The 13381-nt window shown below is 52.1% G+C and overlaps 3 protein-coding genes across 3 annotated transcripts; 1 reads left to right on the plus strand and 2 right to left on the minus strand.

Annotated features, from left to right (window-relative positions):
- Window positions 1–3486: 3486 nt before the first annotated feature.
- On the minus strand, window positions 3487–4502 carry AYO20_00518 (hypothetical protein; the record flags this gene model as incomplete). The annotated part of the gene is made up of 3 exons (XM_022638829.1): window positions 3487–3668; window positions 3729–3968; window positions 4028–4502. The coding sequence occupies 3 exons, from the start codon at window positions 4500–4502 to the stop codon at window positions 3487–3489; spliced, it is 897 nt and encodes a 298-aa protein (XP_022505112.1).
- Window positions 4503–5937: 1435 nt separating this feature from the next.
- Window positions 5938–9569, minus strand: AYO20_00519 (hypothetical protein; the record flags this gene model as incomplete). Its single annotated transcript, XM_022638830.1, has 5 exons — window positions 5938–6659; window positions 6708–6991; window positions 7048–7681; window positions 7756–7812; window positions 8270–9569. 5 exons carry the CDS (start codon window positions 9567–9569, stop codon window positions 5938–5940), a joined length of 2997 nt encoding a protein of 998 aa, XP_022505113.1.
- A 1756-nt stretch (window positions 9570–11325) lies between these two features.
- On the plus strand, window positions 11326–13323 carry AYO20_00520 (hypothetical protein; the record flags this gene model as incomplete). The annotated part of the gene is made up of 1 exon (XM_022638831.1): window positions 11326–13323. The coding sequence occupies one exon, from the start codon at window positions 11326–11328 to the stop codon at window positions 13321–13323; it is 1998 nt and encodes a 665-aa protein (XP_022505114.1).
- Between the last annotated feature and the right edge of the window lie 58 nt (window positions 13324–13381).

Below are 13381 nucleotides of genomic sequence, written 5' to 3' on the forward strand. Positions count from 1 at the left end.
GACACAAGGGTTGACAACAGATGAAACTGCAACCCCTGAGTGGTTGAGCCCGGGCGCGCCAAGCTTGGTTCCTGGGCTTGTGCCTGTGCGACTACGGACCCATTGCGGGCCTATCCTCCACTGCACGCAGCTGCCAGCCAATGCTAGCCATGCCAAATTTCCCGAGGCCCCCCCTAAGAGCCTTTAAAGGACCGCCTAAGGGTAGCACCAGCGTCAGGTTAGATTCATTTTAAAGCAGCCCATCTGCTGCTTGCCTGCGCCAACCCAGCAAGAGAATCGCTCCATCTGCGAAGGAAATGATGAAACAGCGACCTCGACATCCACATTGCGCTCCGTCGCCCATTCGCCCTCTTGTCTCTTTCCTGCGCCCCTGACATCAACGTTATCAGGTCATTTCACGATCTACGAGGCCTCTCACTGGCTGCGGCTTTGGTCACTGTCGGTTCGGCCCTGCACCGAATTGACGCGGTTTCTTCTGGTCGACTACTCTTTTCCTCATTTGTAGCCGCCAACGGGAACTGTGCAATTTAACCTGGAGCTGGCCAGAGTGCTTTACCTGTGTTTGACCTACCGCTGGTGTTGCCAACGTGCCAGGAACCGTCTTCACGGCGAGCTACCAGGGCCTCTCGCCGCCTCAGATTACACGACCTCATCTGCAACCCTCCGGATGACTGCCGATGACGGTTTCTGGTTGGTCGTGGTAAGAGCAGCTTGAGATTTGCGGTGTGCACAAAGCGGTCGGTTTGGCGACTGTGTGTTGCTGTGACCATAACCAGGCTGATTTTATTTCTCCAAGCAGAAACCAGATGCCAACTTCGCCTACGGTGTGCATCCCAGACCTACATAGATGGAGACTTCTCAGCAAGAGGGTGGGGGTTGATGGTCGCTGGGTGTACCACTTTTATCGCAACGAGCAAAAATTCTGTGCAAACGGGCCACAACCTCGACGGCGCGAGGCCGATATCAGTGGCTCTCCGCCCTTACCGTTCTCGAGATCGCGGAGAACACTGGGCCATCCTTGGCCAGTTCCTTCGTCTACGGCAAGCGTCCGACAAGTTGTTGAAGACGAAGGCCGGCTGACATACGAGTACCTTCTCCGTACTGTTACTCGTACCTACAACTTCAGAAGGTGGAGTTGGATCCAGTGAACACACCCTCAGGACTGAATGCGGTTTTGGATAACCCCATACTAATATCGAATGCTGCAATACTTTGTGGAGACACACGAAGATGATCTGCAGAACAATATGGTAGCAAATCTCGTCTGCTCTGGGGTAGGATTTCAGCAACAACGGTCTTTCCACAATCTCGACTTGTGCGGGAACATGGTCAACGACACGGTAAGCTACGCTGCAAGCTTCTCCAGATCGTCAACAGATGGCGTCAAAGACGGTGTGGTTTGTCCTTGATTGTGTATCTCAGTGACGAACTATCGATTGAAAGCGAGATAGGCCTCTTTCCGTCCTTCCTTCTGGGGCCAACCGTCCGTCCAAGGAAGTCTGTTTACTTTGAGTCGATCCTTTGGGTAACACGCTCGTGCACACTGCCCAAACTCCTGCGAAGCTACCGTGCACGGCCTGGCTTCTCCTTTCCACTGCGCCCTGTTGAGGAGGGACTCACCTTCCAGAGTTATTGGTGACTAACACTGAAGGTATCGACCATATTGACCAACCACAGGTGCTGACTTTCTCTTAACAACCATGAAGTCGAAAGTCTCCTTTTTACGATTGCTCCCACACACGACGCGGTACTTGATACTGCACCTCATACTCTTGCCGAGTACACATCAAGCACACGTACCGAGTCTTTGCAGAAAAAAATCTCCGAGAGCCTTTGTGCTAAGACTGAATGGGCTAAGCAAGACGTGAAGCGAGGAAAAAAGGATTTTTGCTATGTGCTCCACTACCTCACGAGTAACTTGGTGTGCTTGGACCCAAGCCCTCCAGAGGCAATTCGTATCCACACAAATGATAAGGGGAGTGAAGAGTTTGGAGCAAAAGATTAGTAGTGTTCTCGGCGCGCTGTATCTCGTGCTTGGTAGGGTCTCGACTCTTGGTCGGTATACCTACTTGTGCGGGCGCGTGTCATTAATGTCTATTGTGGACCTGGCACGCTGGCTGGGAAAAAGCTTTCTCTGGGGAAAATTACTCGATACCGCGTCATTTTAACTCTTCGAGTTTCGAGTATCGAGTCCTCCTTGACGAAGTCGCAGTCGCGCCGAATCTTGTTTGTGTGCGTCTCTCTCTCTCTCTGTCTCTTTCTTGGCCCGCCTGCAGAATTTTCGAGCCCAGCCCGGAGAAGATATTCCACTCTTACTCATAGTAATTGTTTTCTTGCCGAGCATACCCGACCCTCACAGCCTGATGGTGGTTGACGACGAAACCTGACTGGTTCGGGGACGGGATGGGATGGGATAGAATACTGTTGGTGGTGTGGGCACCTCCCGGGGCCTTTCTTTTACCAAGTCCCAACCAACCCACACACCACCACGACTCACACACACGAAAGAACAAGCAGCCATGGATCACGGATGAGAGATTTTTTTTTCCCCTTCGTCTTTTCTTTCCGTTGGATGGAATTCGAAGAAAAGTAAGTGCCCAGCGTACAAGGAGAGCGGGGTTTAGACTAAACCGAGTCATCGACTCGAACGAGTATTTGTATGACTAATGACTTGGGTAAGAGTATCACGGTACCTACACAGCTCGCTAGGTACTAGGTATTTAGTTGGAGGGTATGAATGTACAAAGGCACGAAGGTAGGTACTAGGTAGGTAGGCACGCAGGTCACGAGGTGTCAAACATCTACATGAACCATGCACCCTACCTGTAGGTAAGTACATAGGTAACTGATGGAGGGACTCGACTCGGTACTATTGCACCGTACTTTTGCCAGTTCTTGTCTGTACCGAGTACTCGTAAGTAGTTCCTTGTAGACGAAACTTCCAAATCAGACAAGGTGCAAGTGTAGAGTAGCTTTTGGTATTACCATGAAATTCTCTATTGACATTGACATTGACATTGCTAATGGTATCGATATTATTAGTACGTCAAAATAAGTACTATACTACTCGTTCTCGTAAGGTTAATTAACCTCCCAATGGCGGCCGAGCTGCTTGTACATGGTATCTTGGGTATCGTCGCGACGTGATAAATCAGACACTTTGCCCCCTTCTCCCCTCTCCCTTCTTTCTGCATTCTCCGACTCCGTGAATTAGTGTTTAATAGTGACTTGGTCGTAAAAGAAAATCTCCTTTGTTCATCTTGTGTAACGAGTGACATGTCGCATTACCGGGTTTGTTTGATTGGTAGGGTTGGGTATCGTGTTGGAAGTCCAGCAAAAAGAGTACTTCGCATGGACCTCTTGGCTTGACAGTTGAGAGGGGTTTCTCAACCCCTGGTAGCCGCATTCAGGCACAGCCGGTAAGTTGTCCGTCGAATATATCGAAGATTGGGCTCGATGGCCTGATGCTGCGGGATGATCGGCCCTTTACACGGCGCTCGCTTCGGGAGCCGGGGCGGGAGCAACACCCTCGCCAGCGGCAGCAGCCTCAGCAGCCTTCTCCGAGTGAGCAGCAGCGCCGGGTGTGGAGTTGACATCGCGGATGTGAATGCCTAGACGCTCCATATCGACATTGCGCATGCCCCAGATGAGGAAAGCAGCGGTGACAGCTATTGGCAGGCATCGTCAGCGTCCGCAAAGAATGAGTAGTTGACAAGTGAACAACTTACGCTTGATCAGGATATCCAAGACACCATAAGAGATAGCCTCAGAGTCGGGAGCGATGACGTTACCACCCTCCGAGACACCCCAGATGATGGGGTAGACGATCCAGAGAGAAACGACCCAGGCGGAGCAGACAGTGTAGACACGGAGGATGTCTTGTCCGAGAGTGCGGGCATAGGCACGTCCTTCGTAGATGATGGCGAAACCGACGAAGAACAGTGCAACAGCTCCGAAGGTGAAGAAACCTGTTACATGCAGAATTAGCGACTGAGTAACCAATACCGAATCCCGCTTCAATACATACCCCACTTGTATTCGCTGTGAACAAGGGCGCCAACAAGAGCCATGATGACCCAGACCTCGCCCATGAGCAGGGTGTACAGGAGGGTCGAGGTGGGGAGACCGCAGCTCAACAACAACAAGGTGAACAAGATAGGAATGGTGATGAAGTAATCGATATAGCGGACATAGAAGATCTGGCGCATGTCGCCGTGAACCTTGGGGTCGCTGCGAACCCATTCAACCAAGATGGCAGTCCAGCCCAAGTTGGATCCCATGCAGAAGTACGAAATGGCTGGGACCAGGGTGAGGCCCGCAGCGAGGTAGTAGAACAGGCGCTGAGATCGCTGCTTGAAGAAGGACAGGGCCATGAAGGCGAGGGTTGAGACAGTCATGACCGCACAGACAGTCCAATACCAATCACTACCACGGGAGGTGATGTGGTTGTTGGTAGTCACCGTGTTGGTGAAACCATTGTGTCGGAAGACGCCGTTACCCATCTTGAGAATGGTAATTGGTGCGGGAGGTTGTCGTGGCTTCGATCAAAAAGTGCTGGGACTGACTTTGCGAAAGGACTATTGGCCTCTGATGTCTTGACTGTGCTGGTTGAAGTGAGGATAGAGCTGTCATCTCGGGGTGAAAGAGGGGTTTAATAGATCAAGGTCTTTGTGCCTCTGAGATACGGACTCTCACGGATGGCAGCAACGTGACGTCGATTCGCTTCGCTCAGTCAACAGAAAGCGGTATGCTGCATTGTTGAAAACAAGCATTCCCGGCGATTCCTCGAGAGTTTCTCCATGGACTTGACGCTGCCGTAGGAGCCGGGCAGCGAGGGAATCTTCTGGCAGAACGTATCAAGTAAGCTGCGCTACAAGATTTCCTCATCTGGGGAGGGTCATCTGCCCCTTGGGCTGCAAGGCTCTGGGATGTCTCTGGTAGGCTCTTTGTTTTCATGTCCCAAACAGGTGACTGTCACCAAGCGACCCACGCATTAGCTCATCTTTCTGTTGGCATCGGCAACATCGCGTTCAACAATGAGTGGACGCCGTGGTCAACGCAGGTTAGTCCAGACACCCGGGGCTGCAGTCGTGGTGGTCTGAGATTTGTTGAGGCTACCGTGACAGTCATTCGACCACTCCGACAAACCATTTGGCGCTCGGATGTCGTCGGCTTCGACCCTTTGGGAGCAAATGCAGGCTGATGGCTAGTGCAGACCGCCTTGACTTGGGATGGGAGCTGGGACTGGACTCGATCAGGAGGTCGGACTTCCAATCCTGTGGCGAACCGGAGAAAATTGCGAAGACAGCTGGCATTAGGCTCATCCGGCATTGGTGGTCCATCGTGAGACGTCGACAGAAAAAGGACAAGGGGCTCTTAGCAAGGCCATCTCACTACCTCAGACGAGAATGGTCGCCTTGTGAACCAGTCATCCTGTAGAGGTTTAGTCAGAGGTATTTTGTGTCGGAAATGCTGGGAGCAAGGCTCTACCGCAAAAACGTTTGGGAGACCTAGAGCTGCTCTGACGCCAGTGATTCGATGGAATTCTCCGGTGATTCCTTGATGATCGACGCCCACCGCCAGGATTCTTGTGTGAGGTGATGTGAGTGGATGAGAGCAGCAGTGGTACCAGAGCGATGATGTCATAGAAGTGCTGACTACACACCAAGTCATTCCGGAGGATTATCCGCAACGTCCAATGCGGCAGAGCTGCCAGATCCAGCTAAATGGGATGGGTCCTTCTTGCCGTTTTGCATTCCGTGGCTGAACAGAAGAGCCGCCACAATGACGCGAGGCTGCAGAGAGAAGACCTTGACAAGGAGGTGGATACGAAGAAAGTAGAACTTGAGAATGGTTGAAGAAAATGGAAGAACTAGTGGTTTGTATGTTCACCTTTTCGCTGACGTCTATCACTGACCAAGCCCTTCAGACATATTATCACTTCATCAAGAGCACAAGCATCACCAACACCACAAGTAACAGACCAAGAAGACTGTTCACGAGATCCAGAGGACGCGTTCCCAGTTTATCCAGTTCACTCACAACCCTTCTCTTGTGGTTTCCTGGAGACCATGGCTTGATCATACCAAGGTCATCAAGGATTTGTTCAGTGGTGATCTTGCTACCAGCGAGAACAATGGGCACACCTGTGCCCGGGTGAGTGCTGGCTCCCACGAAATACACGCCAGCTATTGTCGTATGCTTCGTGCCTGGTCTGAAGCTCAACACATTGAAGAATGAGTGGCTCAATCCAAGAATGGCTCCCCTATCTAGATTGAATCTGTCTTTCCACGTGCTCGGCGTATTAACTATCTCGTGAGCGACATGAGATTGAAGATCCGCCCCCGTCCGGAGACGAATCGTCTCAAAGACTGCATGCCGAGCTTTCGCAACCATGGCCTGCCAATCTTGTGCGCTGTGGGGGTTTAGCCCTCGATCAGCCTCGCCCTCCAGTAGGTGACCACATGGGACAAGCACCACCACGCTGTCTCGGTCTTGAGGGGCGGCACTCGGGTCGACCCGTGAAGGCACATTGACGTAGAATGAAGGTTCTTTGGGAATTTGCTGTCGCTTGAAGATGTCGTCGAAGCTGTCTTGGTAGTCGTCGGCGAGGAAGACGTTGTGTGTGTGGAGTTCAGGGACCATCTTGTCCATTGACCCTGGACAACTTAGCACGATGTGGAAGAGTCGCGAAGTGGGGAGCTTACAGTAGAATGAGATGCTGGAGCAAGAAGCCGGTTTCTTTGATATTGTTGTAGCTTGCCGAGAAGGAGGTAGCAATTCGTTGTAGGCATAGACGAGATCAGCATTGACCAAGACAATATCGGCGTTCACGACCTCTCCAGAGGCCAGCGTGACGCCCGTCGCACGCTGTGAATATCCGTCCACGTTTACTCGGGCAACGGGTGTCGACAGTCTGTACTCGACCCCGCGACGTTGTCCAACTTTGACCAAAGCATCCAAGACTCGATGGAACCCGCCCCTGGGATACCTTTGCTCTCGTTAATGCACAAGTTTATAATCATGGTTCTCTCACTGGACACTGACCATATGCCTTCAGCCAGTTCCGTATACTGGAGCAGGCTATAGGTGCCGGGGGCTTCAAAGGGACTCATGCCCATGTACATACTCCCGAAAGTGAAGGCTCTCCTCAGCCGCTCCGTCAGAAAATAGCGCGCCGCCCGGTTCCAGATGCTTTCGAAGGGGTGGAGCGCCATGAGGTAGGGCAGGAAGCTCGGACGGGCCATTGCCCAGATGGTGGAGAAGTTCTTCCGCAGCACATGGACGACGCTGGCCTCGTAGTGGACGTGGGCCTCCTTCATCCAGGCGAGGTATCTCTCGAAGCCTTCTTTGCCTTCCCACCGCTCGATTGTTTTCTTCATCCGCGCCACGTCCGTGGACAGCTCGATGCACTCCCCGTCGCCGAACCAGACGTTGTAGTTGGGCTCGCACTTGAGCAACTCGACTCCTTCGGCCTCGAGGGATGTATCTAGGTCGGCGAAGGCTTCCGCGAACAGGTCGGGCAGGAGGAGGAGAGACGGGCCTTGGTCGAAGCGGTGCCCGCCGCCATCGTGTATCAGGCTGCAGCGTCCGCCAGTGTGGTCGTTCTTTTCGAGCACGGTCACCCGGAACCCAGCTTTGGCAAGCCTGGCTGCGCTGGAAATACCGCCGGCACCTGCGCCTGTATTATGTAGTCTCGGGATCAGCAAAATGAACCAAGGCCGACAACAAAATCCAGTCTCACAACAAGCTCACCTACGATGACAACGCTCTTGGGCTTGTCCATATCCCAGCACTTGTTCGTCACAACTGCTATGAATATTCAGAGATCGAGTGGCAGGTAGAGGCCTACTAGAAAGACATGTTGTATCCTCTGTTGGCACGAGGCCGTCAGAGTCAATGACAACATGACTTTGGATTCAAGACACATGCATGTGAACATTTCCGGGCGGGTTCGGTCCACAGTCCATTCTGAAGCACGGGAATCAACTCCATTGGCGTCTGCGATCTTATCCAAGGTGTGAGCAGGTCACGGCTGTAGTCACGAAGAAATTGGTAATGGATTAACGCAGGGGAGTTTACAATGTCCAAGGTCAAGGAAGATCTGGCTCTGATGTCGACGCGCAGGCCCCGCACGCTAGCTGCAGCCAAACGATCCCTTGGTGAGACCCCCGAACAGGACCAGAGGGAGACTCGCAACAAAACACAGCTATGAAGATTGAGGGTAGAAGTGATCAGGCAAAGTCCCTCTATCACACAGCACCCCTACTCCCCATCATTGTCTTCCATCCAACCCATATCCTCCTCGGCTTGGGGACGCTAGATCGTCCCTTCTTGCCACCACCAGCAAAATCTAAAGGCCTGCCCTGTTGCATTCGCTCGCGCATCATCCTGCCAATTTCCATGTAGCTCTCGACCGCGACACGGATGCCACCTCGCGCATAATAGGGCAGCGCCTCGATTGCATCTCTATTCTCAGCGTAGATGGCGAATGCAAAGTCCAAGATTGTCCGTCTATGGAGCGCAATTTGGTCGGCTCGAGATAAGGCTAAACCTTGCGTTGAATTATCAAGCCACTCGCTAGGAATGTAGCATCGTCCGGCATCGGCGTCTGTCTTGACATCTCGGGCAATGTTGATGTATTGCAGGGCTCGGCCCATTTTTGCACCAGCAGTGAGGCACTGTTGTCTTGTATCTGTCTGTGTTCCTTGATCGGGGTCATGATAGTAGACAAGGTTCAAACAGAGCTCACCGACCGTACCCGCGACACAGCTTGCATATCGTTCAAGGTCAGCAAAAGTGGCAATGGGAGGATTGCGCCTAGATTCTGGATCAAAGAATTTCTGGTCGATCCGGAAGCCATCTAGAAGCGAGTAGAGCGGCGCCGAGGGCAACTTGTCCGTTGGAAGAAGTCGTAAGATAGACCGTGCCTTGGGCGGGAATGGGTCTAGAGCCTGCTGTAACCGGTTCTCGTCCTTTTTCGGTGAGTACGCAACATCAAGGAAGTTGGTAAAATATTGCACCCATTTATTTGCCTCAGCTGCAGAAGGCGCGTCGTCAATCAGATCATCAGCCACTCTGCAAAACGCGTAGAGGAGTATCAGGTCGATTCTCAGACGACCCACAAAGACCCCCGACGCCAGGTAGAATGATCGGCTTTTCTTAGCAAGAACTGTGAGTGCATTTCGCAAGCCGTGGAGACGCGCAGTGTCATATTTTGAAGTGGCCAGAAATAGAGCTTTGAACATCAAGGTCGGAGGAGGGATGCCGGGGACCGTGGGGAAATCCCCCGGAAAGGAGTCGAGAATAGCCACGGCGTTGTCAAACGCAGTCGCCCCCCACACTATAAGGGTATTTGTCAGAAGGAAGAAGATGGCTTCTTCTAATTCCAAATGAGGCCAGACCTGAATGCCGAGCTTTGTGCCTGATTCGATACTCCAGGTGCCTCGGCGGAGAGCCAATGTGTCGACGACCCACAGATATAAAGTCGGCGCGGCGATAGGTAACCAGGTTGTAGTCCATGGCAACGTGAGAAGTAGCTGGTAGGCAAATGTCCAAAGCATCAACATTACCGGGCAAGCCCAAATCAGGATCAGTCGCATGTAATGGCCTTCGGCATTGCTTTCTCGGAGCAGGGTTGGAACCACCAAACCCAAGCTAAAAACGAGCTGACCTGCTCGTTTCCAAATCAAGAGACTTTTGCCAACAGGGTCCAGTGAGTCAGCTTCATTATGCAAATAAATTGCAGTGAGCACCGGCTTGCTGAGGAGTATTTGGAGACAAGTTGACTATTCAAAATTAGCGATCTTGACTGCTCACAAACCCGGGGGATGTCTACGATGTAAGTCTGGATGCCAAAGAAGAAGACCTCTTCGGCAGGAATATCAAATAGAGTCGGCCCTATAACAACATGTTGCGGATATGCTAGCACAAGTTAGTATTATGTCAGAAACCAGCAGGGATATAGGAATAGAAATGACATACTCCAAATCCTGGTTCTAATCAGGTATGAATCCCTTGGCCAGTCAGCATCTCTGAAGAACAGAAGTCGTCGAGCCTACACCCACCAAGGAATTGTATATGTGACGGCGACAAGTTGAAGGAAGCATATCTTGTAGATATCCCGTCGTGTCAACAGAGGTCCTAGAGCAATAGACAAGGCTATTGCAAGAGGGATTGTGTAAACAACATGACTATTGCGGCAGAGGCACTTGTTAGAACATGCTTGGAGGGGAAAGGGGAGTCAGAAGCAGACAGCCACATACACCAGTGCATAATCGTACATCAGGACAGAGTTCTGATGGTCAATTGAAGGCCTTCAGCGCCAGTGAAAGAAGTTCAAAAAGTCCTGTCTCAGTAAAAGCTTCCGGCCGCGGCAGTCGCCATGTTATACCAATCAGCCGTTCGTTTTCAACGCCAGGAGCGGAGGAACGGTTGGGATTTTGAGGCAAAGTATATGGATAGCCGAAAAGCATGCAGGCATGGCTGTGTGGACTTGTGCAGAGGTCTGACGGGAAGCCATGAAATTTCTGGGATATCATGACGCGCACAATTCCAAGTTGGGGATGAAAGCTGCGGACGATGAAGGTCGTGATGGGCGATGGTGGTGGGGGGTCAAGCCACAGGGACACGAGGCTGACGGGCCACGGCGTGCAGCTTCCGGCAAAAGCAGCCAGAGTCGAACCACCAAAGAGGTAAGCGGGTTCTCGGCTAACATTCTGTTCATGGTACTGACCAGGGGTAGCTATCATCATTTAGCGTCTGGGCTCTTTCTACTAGCTCAAATGACACTGCTGCCACCAGCCGGTGCTCAATGACGCCATGATTTCCTCCGCATCGTTGACCTGCAGCTTCGATGCTTTCACCTGCTCGGCTGACTTCAGTTTTGTCTTCGCTGGGCTGTTTTCCCCTCCTTTGCTTTCCTCTGGTTGGATGTATTTAGGAGACATGCTGGCATTGAGATCAATGCTTCCTCCCCTACTTGTCCTGCGACGACTTCATCATGTGAGCTTAGCAAGGCCACTAACTTATCTCCTCACTTGCAAGGCCCCCCTGGTGCTGACATGTGAATCGAACTTCTCTTCTCGCTGGTTGCGTGATCCGATGCATGTTTGAACTTGATCCTGAGGGGCGTCTCGGACCCCGTCACATCCAACGGCTTCGGTCAAGAGACGTCGACCTTGCATGACTTGTGGAAGCATTCGCTCTTTGATAAAGATCCCCTCTTAAAGGTTTAGTAGCAAACCGACACATTGCGGAACGATTCGGCTTCAGGCTGTGTCGAGGATCTCCACCACTGCTGGGTCCCTCCATCTTGTCTCGAGTATGACCAACTCGCTTTCCTCCGTGGTCGCACCAGATACACTCAGAAAGCCTCCATCCTATTCGCCCTCGAGCGCGAAGTCCTCTCGAGATTTCAAGAGAAGCCATCCGCATCCCTACCTTAGTGGCAACTTTGCTCCTTTGCAGAAGGCCCAGAGTCTAGTACCATGCTCATATTCTGGGAGCATACCAGAAGAGCTATTTGGAGGTGAATACGTGCGAAATGGCGGCAACCCAGTGGCAAACGAGGACTTGGGCCGGGATGCGCACTGGTTTGACGGTGATGGTATGCTCAGCGGTGTCGCGTTCACACGAACTGCCAACGGTGTGCAACCAGAATTTGTCAACCAATACATCTTGACCGACATCTATCTGTCCACAATATCCTCAAAACACCTGCGCCATCCGATCCTGCCGAGCATAGCAGCATTGGTCAATCCATTGACCTCATTGTACAAGCTCATCGCCCTTATCTTCCGCAGCATCTTATATGTCTTATTATCACGACTTCCTGGCTCAGTCCAAGCCATTAAGAAGATCAGCGTGGCCAACACGGGTGTTTTATTCCATGATGGTCGCGCTCTTGCCACCTGCGAATCCGGCCCCCCAATCAGAATCGTTCTTCCGGGCCTCGAAACTGTTGGCTGGTTCAACGGGAAGAGAGCAGAAGGGGAGCTGGGAGGAGAGGACGGCTCGGGATTTGGGGGAGATGGGTTACTGCGATTCATGAAAGAATGGACCACCGCCCATCCTCGTGTCGACCCGAAGACGGGAGAGCTGGTCCTCTTCCACTCGACTTTTGTCCCTCCATATGTACATTACTCGATTATCCCTGCGACCTTCTCGCCCGCCGTCCCTACTTCGCCGCTCGAGAGACCAATCAGGCTTCTGAATGCCCCAGTTCCGGGGATTTCGTCGGCAAAGATGATGCATGATTTTGGAGTGTCGGCACACCACACTGTCATCATGGACTTGCCTCTGTCGCTGGATCCATTGAACTTGGTAAAGAATAAGCCTGTTGTTACCTACGACGCAACGTCTCATTCTCGATTCGGCATCTTTCCTCGATACCTGCCCCAGCAGATTGTCTGGTTTGAGACAAAAGCATGCTGCATCTTCCATACTGCGAACACGTGGGACGATCAGGTGCTTGACAAAGTAACGGGACAACTGCGGACAACTGCTGTCAATATGCTCGCATGTCGACTGACTTCGGCGTCGGTCATTTTTGATGCAGGCAATATTCCTGCTCCTCAACAAATGCTCAATGGGCCTGATAGTGAAGAACAGTGCCGACTCCACTACTATCAGTTCTCAATGGCACAGCCAGGGCACATAACACATGAGTTCGCATTAAGTGCTATCCCGTTCGAATTTCCCAATATTAGGAAAGACAGCACAATGAGCCAGGTTAGATATGTCTTTGGTTGTTCGACTTCCATAGGCACCTTTGGAGTCGCCCTTGGCCGTGCTGCGAAGATCGACTGCTTGGTCAAGGCAGATGTGGAGACGCTCATCAAGCGAGGCAAGACTTATTCACATACCCCGGGTGTACTTGACTGTGTTGATACAAGGTGTATCAACACGATCTTACAATCTCGGGAGGAGGATGACCCAATCTCGATTTTTCGCCTTCCGCAAGGCTGGTTCGCACAGGAGCCACACTTTGTGCCACGTGAAAACGGCACTCAGGAAGATGATGGCTGGCTGTTGACCTATGTCTTTGACGAATCACAGCTGAACTCATCAGGCGAATGTCGTCCCGACGCCAAAAGTGAGCTGTGGATCATTGATGCCCGAGACATGAAGACGTTGGTCGCGCGGATATACCTGACGCAGAGAGTACCCTATGGCCTCCATGGTAATTTCTTCACCGAGGAACAGGTCAAATCGCAGCGGCCAATCGAGACCATCCGGGCCATCAAACAAAGAGACGAGGTCGAGCAGCAAGCGAACTGGTGGTTGGCCGTCAGGAACAGGCTGGAGAAGGCTCTGGGGTAAAGAAAAGTACATAATGTGAAGCGGTGCTGGTGGTGCCTCTGAATCCAGCGGTCCATGC

This window comes from Fonsecaea nubica (genome assembly GCF_001646965.1).
Source record: "Fonsecaea nubica strain CBS 269.64 chromosome Unknown Scaff2, whole genome shotgun sequence".
Lineage (NCBI taxonomy): Eukaryota > Fungi > Ascomycota > Eurotiomycetes > Chaetothyriales > Herpotrichiellaceae > Fonsecaea > Fonsecaea nubica.